General features: G+C 43.8%; 1 protein-coding gene across 1 annotated transcript in view; it reads left to right on the forward strand.

The window, feature by feature from the left end:
- PIEZO2 (piezo type mechanosensitive ion channel component 2) overlaps positions 1–20,158 on the forward strand; it is a 1,301,103-nt gene that overhangs the window by 704,986 nt on the left and 575,959 nt on the right. The window contains exon 17 of the mRNA XM_029587157.1: positions 7,832–8,005. Within this exon, the coding sequence (XP_029443017.1) occupies positions 7,832–8,005 (174 nt within the window). The remainder of the gene's footprint in view (positions 1–7,831; positions 8,006–20,158) is intronic.

The following is a 20,158-nucleotide window of genomic DNA, read 5'->3' on the forward strand; positions in this document are numbered from 1 at the left end:
AGGACCACAGTCAGACGTGATGTGCTGTGGTAAGCCGTGGAGGCGAAAAATATGCAGCATGAACAGTTGAGCCAAACGAGGAGCAGACAGGAGGGCGGGTAGCGGAGTGAAGTGGGCCATTTTTTAAAACCAATCCACTACTACTCATATTACTGTATTGCCCTCTGATGGTGGAAGATCCACAATAAAGTCTGTGGAGATATGTGTCCAAGGTTTCATGGGCGCAGGCAGCGGTTGTAAAAGTCCCCACGTTTTCCCAGAAGGAATCTTATGTTGAGCACATGTTGGGCAGTAGTTGACATATGCTCGTATATCCTTATGCATTTCGGGCCACCAATAATATTGTTGAAGCAGTGCTTGGGTTCGAGCTCATCCAGGATGACCGGCTAACTGGGAGTCATGTCCCCAGGCCAGTACTTTGTTACGCAGTCTCTTGGGCACCACCGTCATACTGGGTGGAATGGTGAATGTTGCTGCGAGGGTGATGCAAGCCGGGTCTATAATATGTTGAGTGGGTTCCTCAATGTCTTCGGTGGAGAAAGATTGAGATAGAGCATCTGCCTTAACGTTTTTGTGAGCTGGTCGATATCGAAGTTCAAAGTGAAAACGTGTGAAAAAGAGCACCCAACGAGCTTGGCGCGGGTTCAAACGTTGGGCTTGTTGGCGGTACACTAAGTTCTTATGGTCCGTATAGATTGTTATACGATGTTGAGCTCACTCCAGCCACTGCCGCCACTCTTCCAACGCCAGTTTAATGGCAAGGAGCTCTTTGTCACCAATGGAATAATTATGTTCAGCTGATGAAAATTTCTTAGAGAAGTAGGAACAAGAATGGGACATCCCCACAGAGTCCGCCTGGCTTAGAACAGCTCCTACTCCTTCAGCTGAGGCATCTACTTCTACTAAAAATGGACGACTGGGATCAGGATGTCGAAGGCAAGGTTGTCAAAGGAAAGAGTTCTTGAGCGCCAGAAATGCTTTTTCCGCCTCTATGGGCCAAGCCTTGATGTTTGCTCCTTTTTGAGTAAGGGCAGTGAGAAGTGCTGTCAATTTAGAAAAATTCCAGATAAAACTTCAATAGTAGTTCGCAAATCCCAGGAAGCATTGGAGTGTTCATAATCCATTCGGTTGAGGCCATTCTTGAATACATTTCAATTTAGCGGGGTCCATCTGAAAACCTTGTTTGGAAATTATATATCCCAAAAAGGGCAAGGATTCCTGTTCAAAAATGCATTTTTCAATCTTAGCATAGAGATGATTCTCTCTTAGGCATTGTAAAACTTGGGTAACGTGTTGTCGATGCTTCTGTAATTCAGAAGAAAAAATTAAAATGTCGTCTAAATAGACAATAACACAGACATAGAGCAGATCTCGAAATATCTCATTGATAAAATGCTGAAATACTGCTGGAGCATTGGTCAATCCGAAAGGCATAACCAGATATTCATAATGTCCATCCCTGGTGTTGAAGGCTGTCTTCCACTCGTCACCCTCCCGTATTCTGATAAGATTATGGGCTCCTCGAAGATCCAATTTGTAGAACACCCTGGCTCCCTGTAAATGGTCAAAGAGTTCAGCTATTAGCGGCACTGGGTATCGATCTTTAACAGTAATGGTGTTTAGCTTGTGAAAATCAATACATGGATGTAGAGGCCCATCTTTTTTCCCAACAAAGAAAAACCCAGCCCCAGCTGGAGACTTAGAGCGCCGAATAAATCCTTTCTGTAAATTGTCTTGAATATATTCAGTCATGGCCCTGGTCTCCAAGGCAGATAACGGATAGACCCTACCACGAGGTGGTGTAGCTCCAGGAATCAGATTAATACTGCAATCAAATTCTCAATGTGGAAGCAAAATGTCAGCTGCTTTTTTGGAAAAAATGTCTGCAAATTGACTGTACTGAGATGATAATCCCTCAAGACGAGCGGTGCAGATAAAAGTACAGGAGGGGTTGGATCCTTTAATGCAGGTCTTATGGCATGCTGTACTCCAGTGAGTAAGTTTTAAAGATGTCCAGTCGGACTGTGGATTATGACATTGCAACCATGGAATCCCAAGAACTATGGGGTGGATGGCTCTCTGGATGACATAAAAAGAGATACTTTCTGTGTGATTCGGAGCGATGTGGCATTCCATCGGAACTGTGTGATGGGTTATTCTCCCCAGTAGGGGATCTCCGTGGATGGCCGAAATAATTAATGGCTTTGGACACAAGCAAGTAGGAATGTGCAGTTGTTCTACCACATCATGCAAAATGAAGTTTCCTCCGGCTCCAGAATCTACTAAAGCTAGAGTGGAGAATTGCTGATCTCCGAGACACAGAGTGACTTGCAGAGTTAGTGGGGGAGTCGGAGAGGTAATGCCTAGGGTTACTCCCCCGATGGAGCCTAGGCTTGGGAGTTTTCCGGACGAGTTGGGCAACAAGCACTGAGATGTCCTGATCCTCCGCAATATAGACAGAGGCCTGCCTTACGGCATCTTTGCCGTTCCTCAGGAGAGAGAGGACCACAGCCCAATTGCATCAGTTCTTCGATAGTCCCCTCTGTAGTAGATGTCGTTCGAGAGACAGCAGAAATGGGACGAGAAAGAGTAGTATCCATCATGTGTCTTCTTGTGCTCTAGTGAAGCAGTACTGTGGAATAGATGGTAGCTGTACTCACTGATGGAAACTGTTAGTGAAGTCTTCCAAGTAGAAGGGTTTGAAGATGCAGGCAGTGACTCAGGGAACATGGGCCCTTAAGGAGCGAGTACCGGTTTCCTGACAGCACCTGAAAGAAGCAGAAGAGGCCCCCGAGGAGTGGGTACCCCGTTAGTAATCCCGAAGGTGTAAGAGTTCCAGAAGTGCTGGAGTGGCAAAGTAGGTTTGGTACGGAGAGTGAATCCCATCCGTAAGGTTTCCATTGCTAACTCGATGAGCTAGCAAATACTGTAGGCTTAAATATCCGGGAAGTGTGACGTCATATCAGGGGGACGCCCCTGAGGTTTGCGCCAACGTGAGAATAAAGATGAGGGTGGCGTGTGCGCGCGCTCCCTAAGGACCTTGAAGGAGCATGGCATGAGGCAGCACTAAAGTCGGTCCGGGGACACCAGAGAGGATGGCAGACAGAAGGTGCGGAGGCCATTAGTCTGAGGTGAGCGGGAGGAGACGCAAGAAGTGAGAGGTAGGTGGGGCGAAGCCGTCTTAGACCTACGGTCGTAACACCTACCTGAGAGGAGACTTCCCAGGCTCTCATCGTTGAGGAGGTAGATTTCAGTGTCAGTTTGGCAGCGGTCAGTAGTGGAATCCCGTACACAGTCTAAGACGGACAGCGGACAGAAGGTCCACTAACAATCCAAGGGTTTAGGCATGCAGCGAGCAGCAGATTCCAGTAACAGTCCAAGGTCTGAGGCAGGCAGCAGGCAACTGAATCCAGTAACAATCCAAGAGTCAAAGCAGGCAGTGAGCAGCAGAGTCCAGTAACAATCCAAGTGTTGAGGCAGACAGCGAGCAGCAGAGTCCAGTAACCATCCAAGTGTTGAGGCAGACAGCGAGCAGCAGAGTCCAGTAACCATCCAAGGTCAGAGACGGGAAACAATCCAGAAGGAAGGGAGCAAGGCAAGAACGGAGAGGAGCAGGAACCAAGACGAGGAGATCATGCAGCCAGCAGCTTCAGGAGACCTGTTGCAGAGGCAAGGTTGAAAAGCAGGGACTAGGTTTAAATAGTTCCTGCTGGATAATGTCAGGGAGGAACCGCAGGAACTTTTCCCGCCATGGTTCCATGGGGTGCACGCGCACGCCTAGGTCACATCTGGCCTGGGCGATTTTGGAGGGGTGCTGACCGGCTAGGAGGATCATGGCGGCCTCTCCTTGACACCGCAAGAGTGAACGGCTTAACTCCGGGTTCGGTTGGGTAAGCGAGTTCGGCCACGCGTTGCTCTGGCTGGCGAACGTAACAATTTAAAAATCTACTAAGTCAAAGGTGCTAGATAAAACTAACTGCAACAACATCATCTATTTACCCACATTCAGGTACAATAAAATATCATCCAATAATGATAAAAGAACATCCTCTGGACTATAACCTGGTCATAATCCAGACTGAATATCCAGACAATTTTTCCGCAAAATTAGATATTTGGGAAGCTATGACTTTAAAAATTTTTTTGCCATAAAAAGCAAATGTGAAATGGGATAATAATTTTCATAACAAGAAGGGTCTAGTTGGGCTTTAAGCAAAGGGGAGATAATAGACCATTTTAAACCTGATGGAAAGGCACCATTTTGCAAAGAAGAATTCACTAATGCAACCAACCAACCATAGGTACCTAACAAACTGTGGTTGACAAAGGTCTAAAGAACTCTCCGAAGGACACATAGTCTTTAGTATATATTTTACACTAATCACGACAATTGCAGAAAATTCTGATAACTTTTGTCCTCGAATATCTGATGTTCCTGTACAATTGGCTTTATCCCTACTTCCACTAAATTCCCTTCCAAAATACACATCTTCTCCCTAAAAAAAATAAATCACAAATTCTGAACATGAAGGCACACCCAATGGGGTCTCTCTTCTTCTGGCCCAAGAGATTAATTTACCACCCTAAACAACTCCTTAGTAGCATTATTAGCTGATTTAATTTCACAAGAAAATTCCACCTTACATAGCACTGCTAACTCCTTATATCTATTAGCAGCTTTCCTCCACTCCCTAAATGTGTTAACCGCCTGTATCCTCTTCCATATCCTCTCCAACCCTCTAAACTCTTGGGGACAGATTTTCAAAGGGTTACGTGTGTTGCTTACGCGCGTAACCCCGAAAACCTGCTCCTGCGCACGCCGAGCCTATTTTGCATAGGCTCAGCGACGTGCGCAAGCCTCGGGACGCGCATATGTCCCAGGGCTTTGGAAAAGGGGTGAGGCAGGGACGGGTGTGTGGGCGGGGCGCCTGTTTGGGGGCAGTCCAGGGGCGGGACTGAGGCCTCCGGCACAGCTATTTACAGATGTAAATAGCGAAAAAAAGGTAGGGGGGGATTTAAGTAGGGCTGGGGGATGGGTTAGATAGGGGAAGGGAGGGGAAGGTGGGGGGAGCGGAGGGAACGGGGAAAGCCATCAGGGCTCCCCTTGTGCGCGCCGACCCCAGATTTTATAACATGCGCGCATACGTACATTTGTTCATGCCGGGTAGCGCGCACAAATATACCCCGTGCACGCTGATTCTAAAATCTGCCCCTTGGTGTAACCTATGTAATTCCTCCCCAAACTAACTACAATCCCTTTTGTAGGAGCAATGTCATTGAAAGCCGCTGTTATTGAGCCATTCCAACCTTGCAGTTGCTCCTTTGAATCCCCTTTCCATTCCTCTAACACTTCAGCATCTACCTTCCCCTGCCTCCAATATTCACTCATACACTTTTCAACTTTAATCCCCCTCCTTTTTTTCCCATCAAAGAAAAGAAAATTGCACTGTCGTCTGACCAAGCTAATAATTCAGATTTCTTACAATATAGGTTGGCTGTAATCAGTAGTTCTGAACCAATCAGTAAGTCAAAAACATAACCAGTTTCATGTGTAGGTTAATTCACTATTTGACTAAGTCCACAATAATCCAGCAAAAGCCTAAAATTTGAGGTCTGTGCATAATACACATCATCATAATGAATGTTAATGTCCCTCTAAATCAATAGTGCATAAAACCGCAGACTCACATGTATAATCATCTCATGAAGTTCCTGATTTGAGTATGCAGGTAATGCCAGGGGACAATAGCCTACTAAAATACCAATTAGCATTTTCAAATCCAGTTTCAGCAATACACACTCATAGTTAGACAACCCTACAAAAGGTAGTTGCAACACAGGCCAACCATCCACCCCCCCTCCTCCATCCTGTTTCTCTTCCCTATCTTGATGAATAAAAAAGTATAGCCCATCAGGTACATTCAAGAATAGAAACCACATTGGTCTCTGAAAAACAGGTCTCTGATAAAAAAAAAAAAAGAATATCCAAGTCATTATACTGTAGGGATGTGAATCGTGTCCTCGATCGTCTTAACGATCGATTTCGGCTGGGAGGGGGAGGGAATCATATTGTTGCCGTTTGGGGGGGTAAAATATCGTGAAAAATCGTGAAAAATCTAAAAATCTAAAAATCGCAAAACCGGCACATTAAAACCCCCTAAAACCCACCCCCGACCCTTTAAATTAAATCCCCCACCCTCCCGAACCCCCCCCAAATGAGTTAAATAACCTGCGGGTCCAGCGGCAGTCCGGAACGGCAGCGGTCCGGAACGGGCTCCTGCTCCTGAATCTTGTTGTCTTCAGCCGGCGCCATTTTCCAAAATGGCGCCGAAAAATGGCGGCGGCCATAGACGAAAACGATTGGACGGCAGGAGGTCCTTCCGGACCCCCGCTGGACTTTTGGCAAGTCTCGTGGGGGTCAGGAGGCCCCCCACAAGCTGGCCAAAAGTTCCTGGAGGTCCAGCGGGGGTCAGGGAGCGATTTCCCGCCGCGAATCGTTTCCGTACGGAAAATGGCGCCGGCAGGAGATCGACTGCAGGAGGTCGTTCAGCGAGGGTTCCGGCGCCTCGCTGAACGACCTCCTGCAGTCGATCTCCTGCCGGCGCCATTTTCCGTACGAAAACGATTCGCGGCGGGAAATCGCTCCCTGATCCCCGCTGGACCTCCAGGAACTTTTGGCCAACTTGTGGGGGGCCTCCTGACCCCCACGAGACTTGCCAAAAGTCCAGCGGGGGTCCGGAAGGACCTCCTGCCGTCCAATCGTGTTCGTCTATGGCCACCGCCATTTTTCGGCGCCATTTTGGAAAATGGCGCCGGCTGAAGACAACAAGATTCAGGAGCAGGAGCCCGTTCCGGACCGCTGCCGTTCCGGACCGCCGCTGGACCCGCAGGTTATTTAACTCATTTGGGGGGGGTTCAGGAGGGTGGGGGATTTAATTTAAAGGGTCGGGGGTGGGTTTTAGGGGGTTTTAGTGTGCCGGCTCACGATTCTAACGATTTATAACGATAAATCGTTAGAATCTCTATTGTATTGTGTTCCATAACGGTTTAAGACGATATTAAAATTATCGGACGATAATTTTAATCGTCCTAAAACGATTCACATCCCTATTATACTGTACAAAATCATGAATGTAAGCAGCCTTGATATTCAATAAACAGTTCAAACCCAATTCCTGATAAAACATATCCCCTAAATAATTTACACCTATACATTTAATATTTCCTAAACATTTAGCCTGCTCTATCCTCCTACTCCCCCAAGCCACTAATTCCCCATACCTCCTTCTCCCCATAAAAACTGAAATCCCTTGTTCCCCATCAACCTCTCTCAGCTCCACACCCATAAATCCCCCAATAAATAAATCCAACAACAATAAAGCCCAAAACCACAAATCCTTACCCACCCTTCCACTTCATCTTCTCCTGTTTTCCGAAACACAATCTCACAGTTAATGGCTTCAAGCATGAAGGAGCACACAAAGAAGCCAGCTCCTGTGTTCTTGCTCCTTCATGTGCACTCCAAAGACATGCGCCCACCTCTGGCGTTGGCCCTTGGCTAATGTCCCCGCACCTTAATGATGTCACGAGTGCGCAAGGCCAAAACTCTCCCCACAATGGGCAGGCTAACAAAGCTGAAGAACAGTTTGTAAACTCAATCCAAGATCCTCCAGCAGATGTTCCACAGGGCAGATAAGCTCAGGGAGGGTGGCAATGGCAGAATGTATCTAGTGTTTTTCACCACCCTCAACACCCCTAAAATCATGCAGTGCATGCATTTTTGCATATAGGACCCTGCATATCCAAATGTTTAATTTGATTTGTTTTTCAGACTAGCAGATCTTGGTTTAGAAAAATTTACACTGCGTGATCTGTTCACTCGTATCTTTATCCCGACCTCTTTCTTGCTGGTGTGTATATTACACCTTCATTACTTCCATGACCGCTTTCTTCAGCTCACAGATCTGAAGGTATTAGCCAGCAAGCAAGACAACACCATTTACAGGTAAAGAAAATAAAACAATGATTTTGCTGTTTTAATAGCCACACTTTTTAAATTAATCTATTATTATAGATTAATATTGCTGATCTATAATAGGTAATAGAGAAGGGGCTGATTGTATGATTATAAGCAATATTACAGAAGGAAATGGAACTTGGAGGCTATTCCAAATATTCACATCCACATCACATCTAGTTATGAATGGTATAGACAGCAATTAAGCATGTATCAATGTTCTCCTCAATATCATCACATAACCCTTGGTTTAAATAATATTGAGATTCAAGGTTGAAATACTAATAGATAGCATATTTGTATTGTGCTCTGTACATAGATATAGATATAACATAAAGCGGCAATGAATAAAAACTGTACAGAAAGTGTCCCCAAGCCATAACCAATAAATCAATGAGAAAAAAATACTATCACTAAATTAAAAATCTTCTTATTTAACTAATAAATAACATACTGTAGAAAAGAAAAGCCAGTTCACAAATTCAAATTGGTGCTGAAATAATGCCGTATGAGCATTTCAAGCATTTCTAATCATCACTGGCTTACAAGGCTTCCATAATCTGCACACTTATGCATTGTGACATATTTTTGTTCCCAATAGTTTACAAGTCCCTAACAAAAGCTTCCGTTTCACATGTATGAGGGTTTTTCAGGGGGGTATAAAATATATTTATAAAAAAATGAGTGTAACTTATCTTAAATGCTGTGTTAATTTGAAAGTGCAGAAGTGTTAAACGTTTGGGCTGTTTACCTTTATCAAATCACTCATTCTGGCTCAGTCAAATTGTAAATGCTCTTGTAGATTAACTTGTCCCTGTTTTTAAATTGCAGCAACCTCTGCACTTTCAAATTATCATGGCATTTAAGATCAATTGCACTCATATTTTTATATTTTATACCCACTGAAGAAGCCTCACACAGGTTAAATGGCAGCCTTTGTTGAGGGCCTGTAAATTATTAGGAATAAAACTACACAAGTAGTTAATATCTATTCCTAGACCTTCTCAAAAACTGAATTCTGAATTCCTTTCTGTCCATATATTCAGAGATATTAGGGTTTTCCCATATTGTAGAAGAATGGGGTAGAAAAGCTGTTTGTTTGAACTATACTACGCTTCCTATCACAAAGTCAGTAAGTGTTCCACTACTCAGTGTCCAAAATTCAGATTTTTCATACTATTAAGATTTAAAAAGCTTCTATAATTTTCCAGAGATTCATTTTTCTATTCTACCAGGAGTTTCTCATTTCTTGATTGCTAATATTCATTTACTAAGCACATCAATGCCACAATGCAGTACAAGATCAAATCCTGGAGAGCCATACTCCCTTGCTTTGGCCTTCTTCAGAATTGTTTTGACCTCCCTTGCTTTATTCCCTCCCTCGATGAAACGTACACTATATTTTTGGAAGCCTTTAAAAGATTTTTCTGACAAATTCCCCAGGAACATTTTGAAAATTAATCTAAGGTAAAAGATTTATGTGTCAAGGAATTTTTGTTCCTTAGCAGGAGGGGTAGACAAGTGAGGTTTTGACCTTTTTGCCCTTTTTTGTGCAGACTCTGCCACTACTGAGTGGTGGTCAAGCTGGGATTTTTGAAAGCCTGGGGCTGACTGAACTAAATAAGTAGTGTCAGCCTTTCTGTGGACTGGAGCAATTGATCCAAGATTTTCCCAGTTCTTCTTGAGAAAATGACCCGAAAAAAAATCAGTGCATATCCCTAATAATTACACCTTATTATTAAAGATCAATAAGATTTGATATACTGGAGCCTATACTAGATGTCATAGTTGGGACAAATTGTAGCTGTAAACATTGGTCGACGAGTTTTCCAAGGAGCCATGCTCATCGCCCGAATTGCTGCCTATCAGCTTTACATGACCCAATATAACAGGGTCATCTTCAAGCAGATACAGGACTTTTCCGAGTCCCTGTCTCAACAATTCCAAGACCAGCTACAAACCCTTGTAAGCAAAGGATTTGAGGCAGGCAAAAATGAGATTAGAACATCTTATGATATTTTTGACACCTCTACCAGAGTGTCTACAGCTGCTATCTCAGCAAGAAGGTAGGCCTGGCTCAACTCTTCTGACCTTCGTCCAGAAGTTCAGGACCATTTGTCCGACCTACCATGTATGGGAGATAATCTGTTCGGTTAACAGATCCAGAGAATGGTGGCGGAATTAAAAGACCCAATACGGTAACTACAACAGGGGTAATATACCTGTCCTTAACTCAATAATACCTAGCATCAGATAAGGACATAAATGTATTTTTTCTATAAAACATACTCTGTTGCTGATTGTAATTATTTAAACAGCTAACCCACTTTCTTAGAACATCATCAATCTTATTATCAAGATATTTTAAACATCATACCGTCAAAGGCATATATAATAAGAATAATGTATAAACTAATTAAATTTTTCTTAATTTCTTTCAATTTTATTCACTTTTTAAACAATCTTTTAACATCGTGTGGATACCCCAAAACTCCCAAACTATTCATAAATATACATTACACATAATCCCATAAAATACATATTACCCATTCATTCACACCATACATACCTTACTTAAAATTACCCATTATATTGCACATTTCCCATAAACATATTTAACAAAAAAATATATTTAACAAAAAAATACAGTACAAGAGTATTAGATAAATGAGCCTTCAAACAGTGTTTCTACACATCTCCAGCATCAATATATTTTTTTAATACAATTCTTTGAATCCTCAACAGTTGTTAACACTCCCACTGTGTTCAATGAATATTGTGTGTTCAGTCCCCGACAAGGACCTTGTTTTGCAATTAAGCTTCTTCAGGGGTTGATCTTAACACAATTCATTCTTTCAATCCCTTCTCACACGGGAGCTCAATTCTCCATTGTACTGAATCATCCACTAACTCATCGGTACCCACACACCAATCCGTAATAGTTACTGAAAGTAATGAAAAATATGTAGTTCCACAATAGTCCTGAACAGGAAGTCTCACAACTTTTCAAATTTTCTCCATGCGACGGGTTGAGCCAACCTCACATAATCTTTTCCCCGCCACTCAACATCTTCTAATTTCAAGCTCTCCTCGTATCGTTGTAACCACACATCTCTTCATACTGTCACGGTATAACACAAGCTCATGTCGCCGAGTACAACGGCTAAAGATCTCTTTAGCTCGTCGACCAACTCGTCGACCAACGGCTGAAGATCTCTTTAGCTCGTCGACCAACTCGTCGACCAACGGCTAAAGATCTCTTTAGCCGTTGTACTGCGGCGACATGAGCTTGTGTTATACCATGACAGTATGAAGAGATGTGTGGTTACAATGATACGAGGAGAGCTTGAAATTAGAAGATGTTGAGTGGCGGGGAAAAGATTATGTGAGGTTGGCTCAACCCGTCGCTTGGAGAAAATTTGAAAAGTTGTGAGACTTCCTGTTCAGGACTATTGTGGAACTACATATTTTTCATTACTTTCAGTAACTATTACGGATCGGTGTGTGGGTACCGATGAGTTAGTGGATGATTCAGTACAATGGAGAATCTTTAGCCGTTGTACTGCGGCGACATGAGCTTGTGTTATACCGTGACAGTATGAAGAGATGTGTGGTTACAACGATACGAGGAGAGCTTGAAATTAGAAGATGTTGAGTGGCGGGGAAAAGATTATGTGAGGTTGGCTCAACCCGTCGCATGGAGAAAATTTGAAAAGTTGTGAGACTTCCTGTTCAGGACTATTTTGGAACTACATATTTTTCATTACTTTCAGTAACTATTACGGATCAGTGTGTGGGTACCGATGAGTTAGAGGATGATTCAGTATAATGGAGAATTGAGCTCCCGTGTGAGAAGGGATTGAAAGAATGAATTGTGTTAAGATCAACCCCTGAAGAAGCTTAATTGCGAAACAAGGTCCTTGTCGGGGACTGAACACACAATATTCATTGAACACAGTGGGAGTGTTAACAACTGTTGAGGATTCAAAGAATTGTATTAAAAAAAGATATTGATGCTGGAGATGTGTAGAAACACTGTTTGAAGGCTCATTTATCTAATACTCTTGTACTGTATTTTTTTGTTAAATATATTTTTTTGTTAAATATGTTTATGGGAAATGTGCAATATAATGGGTAATTTTAAGTTAGGTATGTATGATGTGAATGAATGGGTAATATGTATTTTATGGGATTATGTGTAATGTATATTTATGAATAGTTTGGGAGTTTTGGGGTATCCACACGATGTTAAAAGATTGTTTAAAAAGTGAATAAAATTGAAAGAAATTAAGAAAAATTTAATTAGTTTATACATTATTCTTATTATATATGCCTTTGATGGTATGATGTTTAAAATATCTTGATAATAAGATTGATGATTTTCTAAGAAAGTGGGTTAGCTGTTTAAATAATTACAATCAGCAACAGAGTATATTTTATAGAAAAAATACATTTATGTCCTTATCTGATGCTAGGAATTAAAAGACCATCATGAGACTCTCAAACAGCTCTCTTCGATGCCTTCCGACTTCTCCTCAAGACAGCCCTTCAGGAATGATTCTAAGAAGTCATTCTACCATCCAAGGAAGGCCTATCCACCACCAGCAAGGTCCAATGCTACGAGACCTTATCAAAAGCCTCAGCCTCGCCAAGCCTGAAAACAAAAACCACAAGCAGCTCCCCAGCCAGGGCCTGCTTCAGTTTTTGACTTCTGATTGGAGAGCAGCAGCCAGATTCCTCTATCAAGCATACCAGTGGGAGGTCGATTGTGCCACTTTCACAACATGTGGCAATCACAACCGACCAATGGGTATTGGCAATCATTGCTCAGGGTTACCATCTAAACTTTATCACCCTGCCACCGGACTCCCCACCTCCTCAGATGTGGGGGCATCCGACCACTCCATTCTTCTGGATCAGGAGGTCTCCCGCCTTCTCCAATCAAGAGCAATAGAACCGGTCCCGCTCTCGCAGCAAGGCCTTGGGTACTATTCCCTGTACTTTCTGAACCCCCCCAATATCAGGAGGCGTTAGTACAATTCTAGACCTACGTGCTCTCAACAAGTACCTCCAGTGGGAAAAGTTCAAGATGGTAACCTTGGGATCACTTCTACCCCTTCTACAAAGAGGAGACTGGCTCTGCTCTCTGGACCTCCAAGACGCATACACTCATACTACGATAACTCCAACTCATCGCAAATATCTAAGGTTTTTAGTTGGCCCCAAGCACTATCAATACCGAGTGCTTCCATTCGGCCTAGCGTCTGTACCATGAGTCTTTACCATATGTCTCGTAGTTGTCGCAGCTTTCCTTAGGAAAGAAGGTGTTTACGTCTACCCCTATCTGGACAACTGGTTAGTCAGGGCTCCAACCCAGCAAACTGCTCGGTCGTCCCTCGATTTGACTCTACATACTCTAATTTCACTAGGATTTCTTGTCAATTATGAAGAATCTTATTTAGTCCCATCTCAAACCTTGTCGTTCATTGGGGCAGACTTGGACACCTTGCAGGCAAAAGCTTTTCTACCTCAACAACGAGCGCTAACTCTCGTGTCTCTTGCTCACCAGTTGCAGTCTCAGAGTACTGCAACAGTTTGCCAATTCCTTATCCTTCTGGGACACATGGCATCCTCAGTCCATGTCTCACCAATGGCCCGCTTGGCACTGGACTCTGAGGTCACAATGGATTCAAGCTATTCAGTCTCTGTCAGCCATTGTCCACATCACCGACTCACTCTGTTTGTTTCTCGCCTGGTGGAATAATCAGACCAATCTCCTCCAGGGATTTCCCTTTCAAGTGCCAGATCCTCAAGTGATCCTCACCACCGACACTTCCAACCTCAGGTGGGGAGCCCACATGGCCGATCTGCAGACACAAGGCTCTTGGTCTCCAGAGGAAGCCAAACACCAAATAAATTTCCAGGAGCTTTGAGTGATCCGATATGCTCTCAGGGCTTTTCAGGATCACCTATCAAATCAAGTCATCCTGATTCAGATGGACAATCAGGTGGCAATGTGGTACATCAACAAGCAGGGTGTCACAGGCTCCTTCCTTCTGTGTCAGGAAGCTGTGCAGATCTGGGCGGAAGCTCTCTCCCACTCCATGTACCTCAGGGCCACCTATTTGCCGGGAGTGGACAATGTCTTGGCAGACAAATTGAGTCACGTCTTCCAACCACACGATTGGTCTCTCAACCCCTCGGTAGCGAACTCCATCTTCCGACAATGGGGTTATCCTCAGATAGAACTCTTTGCGTCCCCTCAGAACCACAAAGTGGACAACTACTGCTCCCTCATTTGCAGCAAACACTCTCAGCCCAGAGATGCATTCTCCCTCTCATGGGCAACCGGTCTGCTTTATGCATTCCCTCCACTTCCTTTTCTCTCGAAGACTCTCGTGAAGTTACGTCAGGACAAGGGAACTATGATCCTGATAGCACCTCACTGACCACGCCAAGTGTGGTTTTCAATACTACAGAATCTCTCCATCCGCAGGCACATTCCCTTGGGAAAGGACCCGCTTCTGATTACTCAAAACAACGGGAGCCTATGCCATCCCAATCTTCAGGCCTTGTCCCTGACGGCATGGATGTTGAAAGGTTAATCCTTCAGCCACTTAACCTTTCAGACCCAGTTTCCCGTCTCTTGATTGCTTCACAGAAGCCTTCCACGAGAAAATCTTACTCCTATAAATGGAAAAGGTTCACATCATGGTGCGCTTCTCAGTCCCTTGAACCCTTTTCCTGTCCAATCCCAAAGTTTTTGGACTATCTCTGGCATCTATCAGAGTCAGGCCTTAAGACTTCCTCCATTAGAATGCATGTCAGTGTGGTTGCCGCCTTTCATAAAGGTATAGGGGATGTCCCTATATCAGTACAACCCCTCGTAACACGCTTTTTGAAGGGCTTGCTCCACATCAAGCCTCCACTGCGTCCTCCGGCCCCTTCTTGGGACCTTAATCTGGTTCTCGGTCGGCTCATGAAACCAGCATTCGAGCCTCTTCACTCCTGTGACCTAAAATATCTCACATGGAAAGTGATTTTCCTTTTGGCTATCACTTCAGCTTGCAGGGTTAGTGAATTACAGGTCCCAGTTTCCTATGCGCCTTACACAAAACTCATGCATGACCGCACTCACCCTAAATTTTTGCCTAAGGTAGTTTCGGAGTTTCACATTAATCAATCCATCATACTACCTACCTTTTTTCCCAGGCCCCATGCCAACCCAGGAGAACAGGCTCTGCATACAGTTGATTGCAAACGGGCTCTAGTGTTTTACCTAGACCGTACAGCTGCCCACAGGGACAGCACTCAATTGTTTGTCTCTTTCCACCCTAACAAGTTAGGGAAACCTGTGGGTAAGCAGACTCTCTCCTCCTGGCTGGCGGAATGCATATCCTTTTGCTACCAGCAAGCGGGCATTCCAATTCAAGACTGTGTTAAAGCACACTCTGTGAGGGCCATGGCGACATCAGTAGCACACCTACGATCGGTGCCATTTCCTGACATCTGCAGGGCTGCCACCTGGAGTTCTCTCCACACCTTTGCAGCCCACTATTGCTTGGACAAAGCCGGAAGACAAGATTCCATCTTTGGCCAGTCTGTCCTTCGTAACCTGTTTATAACGTGATGTACCAACACCCTTCCACCTGCCCGGTGGGGTTCAGGATGCCCTCTCCCAAATTCTACCCCTGTTGTTGTGCCTGTTGCACGCCTTTGGGTACATTTGCTACAGGTTCGGACATCCTCAGCTCGGTACTCACCCATATGTGAGGACTATCATCCTGCTTGTCCTGTGAGAAAGCAAATGTTGCTTACCTGTAACAGGTGTTCTCACAGGACAGCAGGATGTTAGTCCTCACGAAACCTGCCCGCCGCCCCGCGGTGTTGGGTTTGTAATGTTTTGTTATTTTATTTTTTGGCACTGCCTATAGCTTTCAAATAAGACTGAAGGGGGACCCTTGCTGGCTGCAGTGTTGGTGCCATGCTAGGCATGCCCAGTAGGGGCCAGTCAAAGTTCTGGAAACTTTGACAGAAGTTTTCCATGATTGGGCTCCATCCTGATGATGTCACCCATATGTGAGGACTAACATCCTGCTGTCCTATGAGAACACCTGTTACAGGTAAGCAACATTTGCTATCTCCCTTGCTTTGGTACACATTTGATGCCAAAAATTCTGAATATAGGGGCAACTCCAAAACATTTGGATATAATCCCTTGGGGATTGATCACATTTTGGACAGTGGTCTGATGGGGATTGGGAAGGCTTAAATGCTCTGCTAGGTGTCCAATAAAAATGTCACAGAAATTTTATTTGGGTCTCCCTGAGGATAGCATTTTCTGAATTTTTTTGGATATTAAGAAAGCAATTTTTAAAGGTTTGATATGAGAGGTGAAACTCAGACCACACATCCAGTCTTGATAAAGGGTTTGTAAGGTTTCATCAGGGATGGTGATAGTAAGTGTTTTTTTGATAAAGGCTATAGATGGTTTCAAATTGTTCTTCAGGACCGCTAGGATAATCTTACGTAATATTAAGGAAGAATGAGGTTCAAAAAACGGAATTCTGGAGGATTCAAGAAAATGTTGCACCTGTAGGTAGCCATAAAAATGGTGAGATGGTAATTTAAACACGTCTTGTATTTCTTGAAAAATGGAAAGTTGTTGGGTTTCAGAGGAAAACAACTGGTATTGGCTTGTCAATCCTTTAGCCTTCCAGCTATTAAACACCATTACTCCCAGACTGGGTGGGAAAATGGGGTTCTGACTAATGTTTTGTAGTGTGGAGGACGTACTTGGGTGGCCTACTATCTGACATAACCAAGCCCACGCTTTTCTGCAAGAAGTGATCAAGAGGTGTGTTTTTAAATGTTGGGGTAAAGTTTTGGAAGGACATTGTATAACGAAGTTCAGGATTGGGATCCGGTACCATCTTTTAAGATAAGCATAGGAAATATATCTTGAGGTCTCAAGAAGAAAATCTTGTACCCATCGGAGCATTTCAGCAAGGTTATATATCCATAAGTTGGGACACCCTATCCCCCCTTGAGCCAGAGGTCTCGATAGGAGCTGGAGAGAAATATGGGCTTTCCTCCCACTTCACAGAAAGAGATGAAACAGTTTATTTATCTCTTTCTGGTACTTCTTTATGATCCAAATAGGCACCATTTGGAAAATATATAGCCACTTCGGTATGATTATCATCTGTAAAAGATGAATTTTCCCCCATAATGATAAGGGCAAAGACTTCTAAAGAGTTAGAGAATTAGCAGCTGCCTGTACCAAGGGGCGGGTATTGGCTTCATATAATAAAGAAAAGTTGGTCGAAATCCATACCTCTAAATATTTAATTTCCCCTTTTACCCATTTAAGGGGAAATGTGCCAAGCCATCTCGGTTGACATTCCTGCAGCCATCTAACGCTTCGGACTTATCCTGGTTAATTTTAAGCCCTGCAAAGCTCCCAAAATCTTCTTGAAGTTTTAGAAGGGGTGAGAGCAACTTGATGGGGGTCTGTTAAAAATATCGCACATTGTCTGCAAACGCAGCGACTTTGAATTCAGTGGGCTCTTGGGAAAAAACGGTTATATCAGGTGCTGAGGCGATTTTACTTAGCAGAGGGTCTATGGATAGGATATATAGTAGAGATGTGAATCATGTGCCAGATCGTCTTAACGATCAGATTCGGCTGGGGGGGGGGGAATCTGATCGTTAAGATATGTGAATTGGAATCGTTTCTGATTCCAATTCACATCGCTAATTTTTTTTTTTAGGGAGGCCCGCGCCGCTAAAAAAACAAACCCACCCGACCCTTTAAATTGACCCCACCCTTCCGACCCCCCCCAAAACCTTTTAAAATTTACCTGGTGGTCCAGGGGGGCCTCGGGGGGCCTCGGGGAGAGATCCAGGGGGGCCTCGGGGAGAGGAGAGATCCAGGGGGGCCTCGGGGAGAGATTTCCTGTTCCCAGGCATCACCTGTTCTAAAAATAAAATGGCGCCGATGCCCCTTTGCCCGTACCATGTGACAGGGTATCCGTGCCATTGGCCGGCCCCTGTCACATGGTAGGAGCACTGGATGGCCGGCACCATCTTTAAAGATGGCGCTGACCATCTTTACTCATTAGCCCCTATTATACTATACTCTATAACCCCATTTGGTGCGCGGAGATAATTGATAGGAGAATGATACCCATTCAATTGGCCAGGACTTTTGCTAAAATCTTGCAATCACAATTTAGAAATGATATCGGCCTATATGAAGTGGGGTTTTGAGGATCCTTCTCTGGTTTGGCAAGAATGGTAATATGAGCTGTGTTCAGGTCTGGCGGGAAGAATCCCTTAATGAGTGCACTTCTAAAGAAATTCATGAGATGCTCCGTCAGAGCAGGTTTTAGAATTTTGTAAAAATTGTATGACATCCCATCTGGACCTGGTGACTTTCCAGATCTGGTCCCGGAAATAAAATTACAGACCTCTACCACCTGAATAGGCTGATTTAAAAATGTAATTTGTGTTTTGGAAAGTCTGGGAAGAGGAAAATCCGTTAGAAAAAGTCTTCCTCAATGTGGCCACCTGGAGCATCATCGGTGTAAAGGGTGTCATAGAATTTTTTAAATACCTCACATATTTCTTCTCTGGAAGTAGCCACCTCTCCTGTCTTTTTAGTCTTCCTCCTAGCTGACCGGACTATATTAGCTAGGAATTTACCTGCCTTATTTCCAAACTTATAGAAATTGAATTCCAAAATTTGCAGGGATTGTTGGGCTCTGACATGTAGCAAAGAATTCAAGCTTTCTAGCGTTAAGAAGAATACACTCTTATTTTATACAGAGGGTGTCTGTATTAAACAACTTTTGGCTAGGCAGACCTGAGATTCCAACTGCAAAATCTTGCTATTTAACCATTTCTTTGTTTTACTTACAAATGCAATTATTTCCCCATGCATGACTGCTTTACCCGTTTCCCAGAGCAATTGTGGTGTGTCTGTATGGATACTGTTGTGAGACAGAAATTCCTCCCATCTGTCTTTTAAAAATCTATAAAATTTGGGGTCTGCACTTAAGAAACAGGGAAATTTCCAAAATTGGGACGGTTCCTTCTGTATTAGGAAAGAACTCCATCCAAATCGAAGCGTGGTCTGAGATCACCTGCTGGACTATATCTACTTTTTTAATATGGAAAAAAGGAAGCCTTGGTCACCAAGATGTAATCTATATGAGACAGAGTGGCATGTGCTCTGGAAATATGTGTATAGTTCCTCTCTTCCGGATGGAGTACTCTCCACAAATCCATCAGATCCAGCTTTTGACAAAGAAAATTAGGGCCCTTTACTTTAAGAAGCTCCCCCTACACTCTGCCAGGCATTTATCAATTGATCGGTCAATTACCCAGTTGAAATCCCCCATAACAAATAAGTGGCCTTGTGAATGGAGCACTAAGAGGTTAAAGAGTTTAAGAAAGAATGAATGTGAATATTCATTCGGCACATATACATTACAAAGAGATATTGCCCGATCATGGAGCATTCCCTTCATGAAAATAAAGCAGCCGTCTGGGTCTGTCAGAGTTTGTTCCACTTTAAAATTAAGGTTTTTATGAATAAGGATAACGACCCCTGCCTTTCGTCCTACTGCTGCAGAAATGTAACAGGCCCCTACCCAATCCCTACGGAGCTTCGCACTTTCCAAATCTGATAGGTGGGTCTCTTGAATACATGCTATGGAGGCCCCATTTCTCTGCAGATGCTATAAATTTTTTTGTCTTTTAATTGGTGAGTTGAGACCGTTTACATTCCAAGAGTAAATCTTAGTTCCTGCCATGTTGTGGCCCTGCATATGCTAGATCTATGACCTGCTTAGAAAGTGGGAACAGCGGGACCCCCAGACAAGCCCCACTGAGCATCACAGCTCTGTAAAACCCCTTTCCCTTAAACTTATTCTGTGTATAGGTCCCCTCATCAATGGTCCCCAGGCAAATTTCAGAGGATGTTGGTTGAATGCATTAACTCAGTGTATCAGTTACTTACCCTAGATAAAACACACATCCCTATACCACTTTCCCTATAATTCCCCTTCCCTTCCCTCTGCCCCCAAAAAGCTTTCATAACAATATCCCCCCCCCCCCCCCCCACCACCACCACCA

Source organism: Rhinatrema bivittatum, chromosome 2, assembly GCF_901001135.1.
Source record: "Rhinatrema bivittatum chromosome 2, aRhiBiv1.1, whole genome shotgun sequence".
Classification (NCBI taxonomy): domain Eukaryota; kingdom Metazoa; phylum Chordata; class Amphibia; order Gymnophiona; family Rhinatrematidae; genus Rhinatrema; species Rhinatrema bivittatum.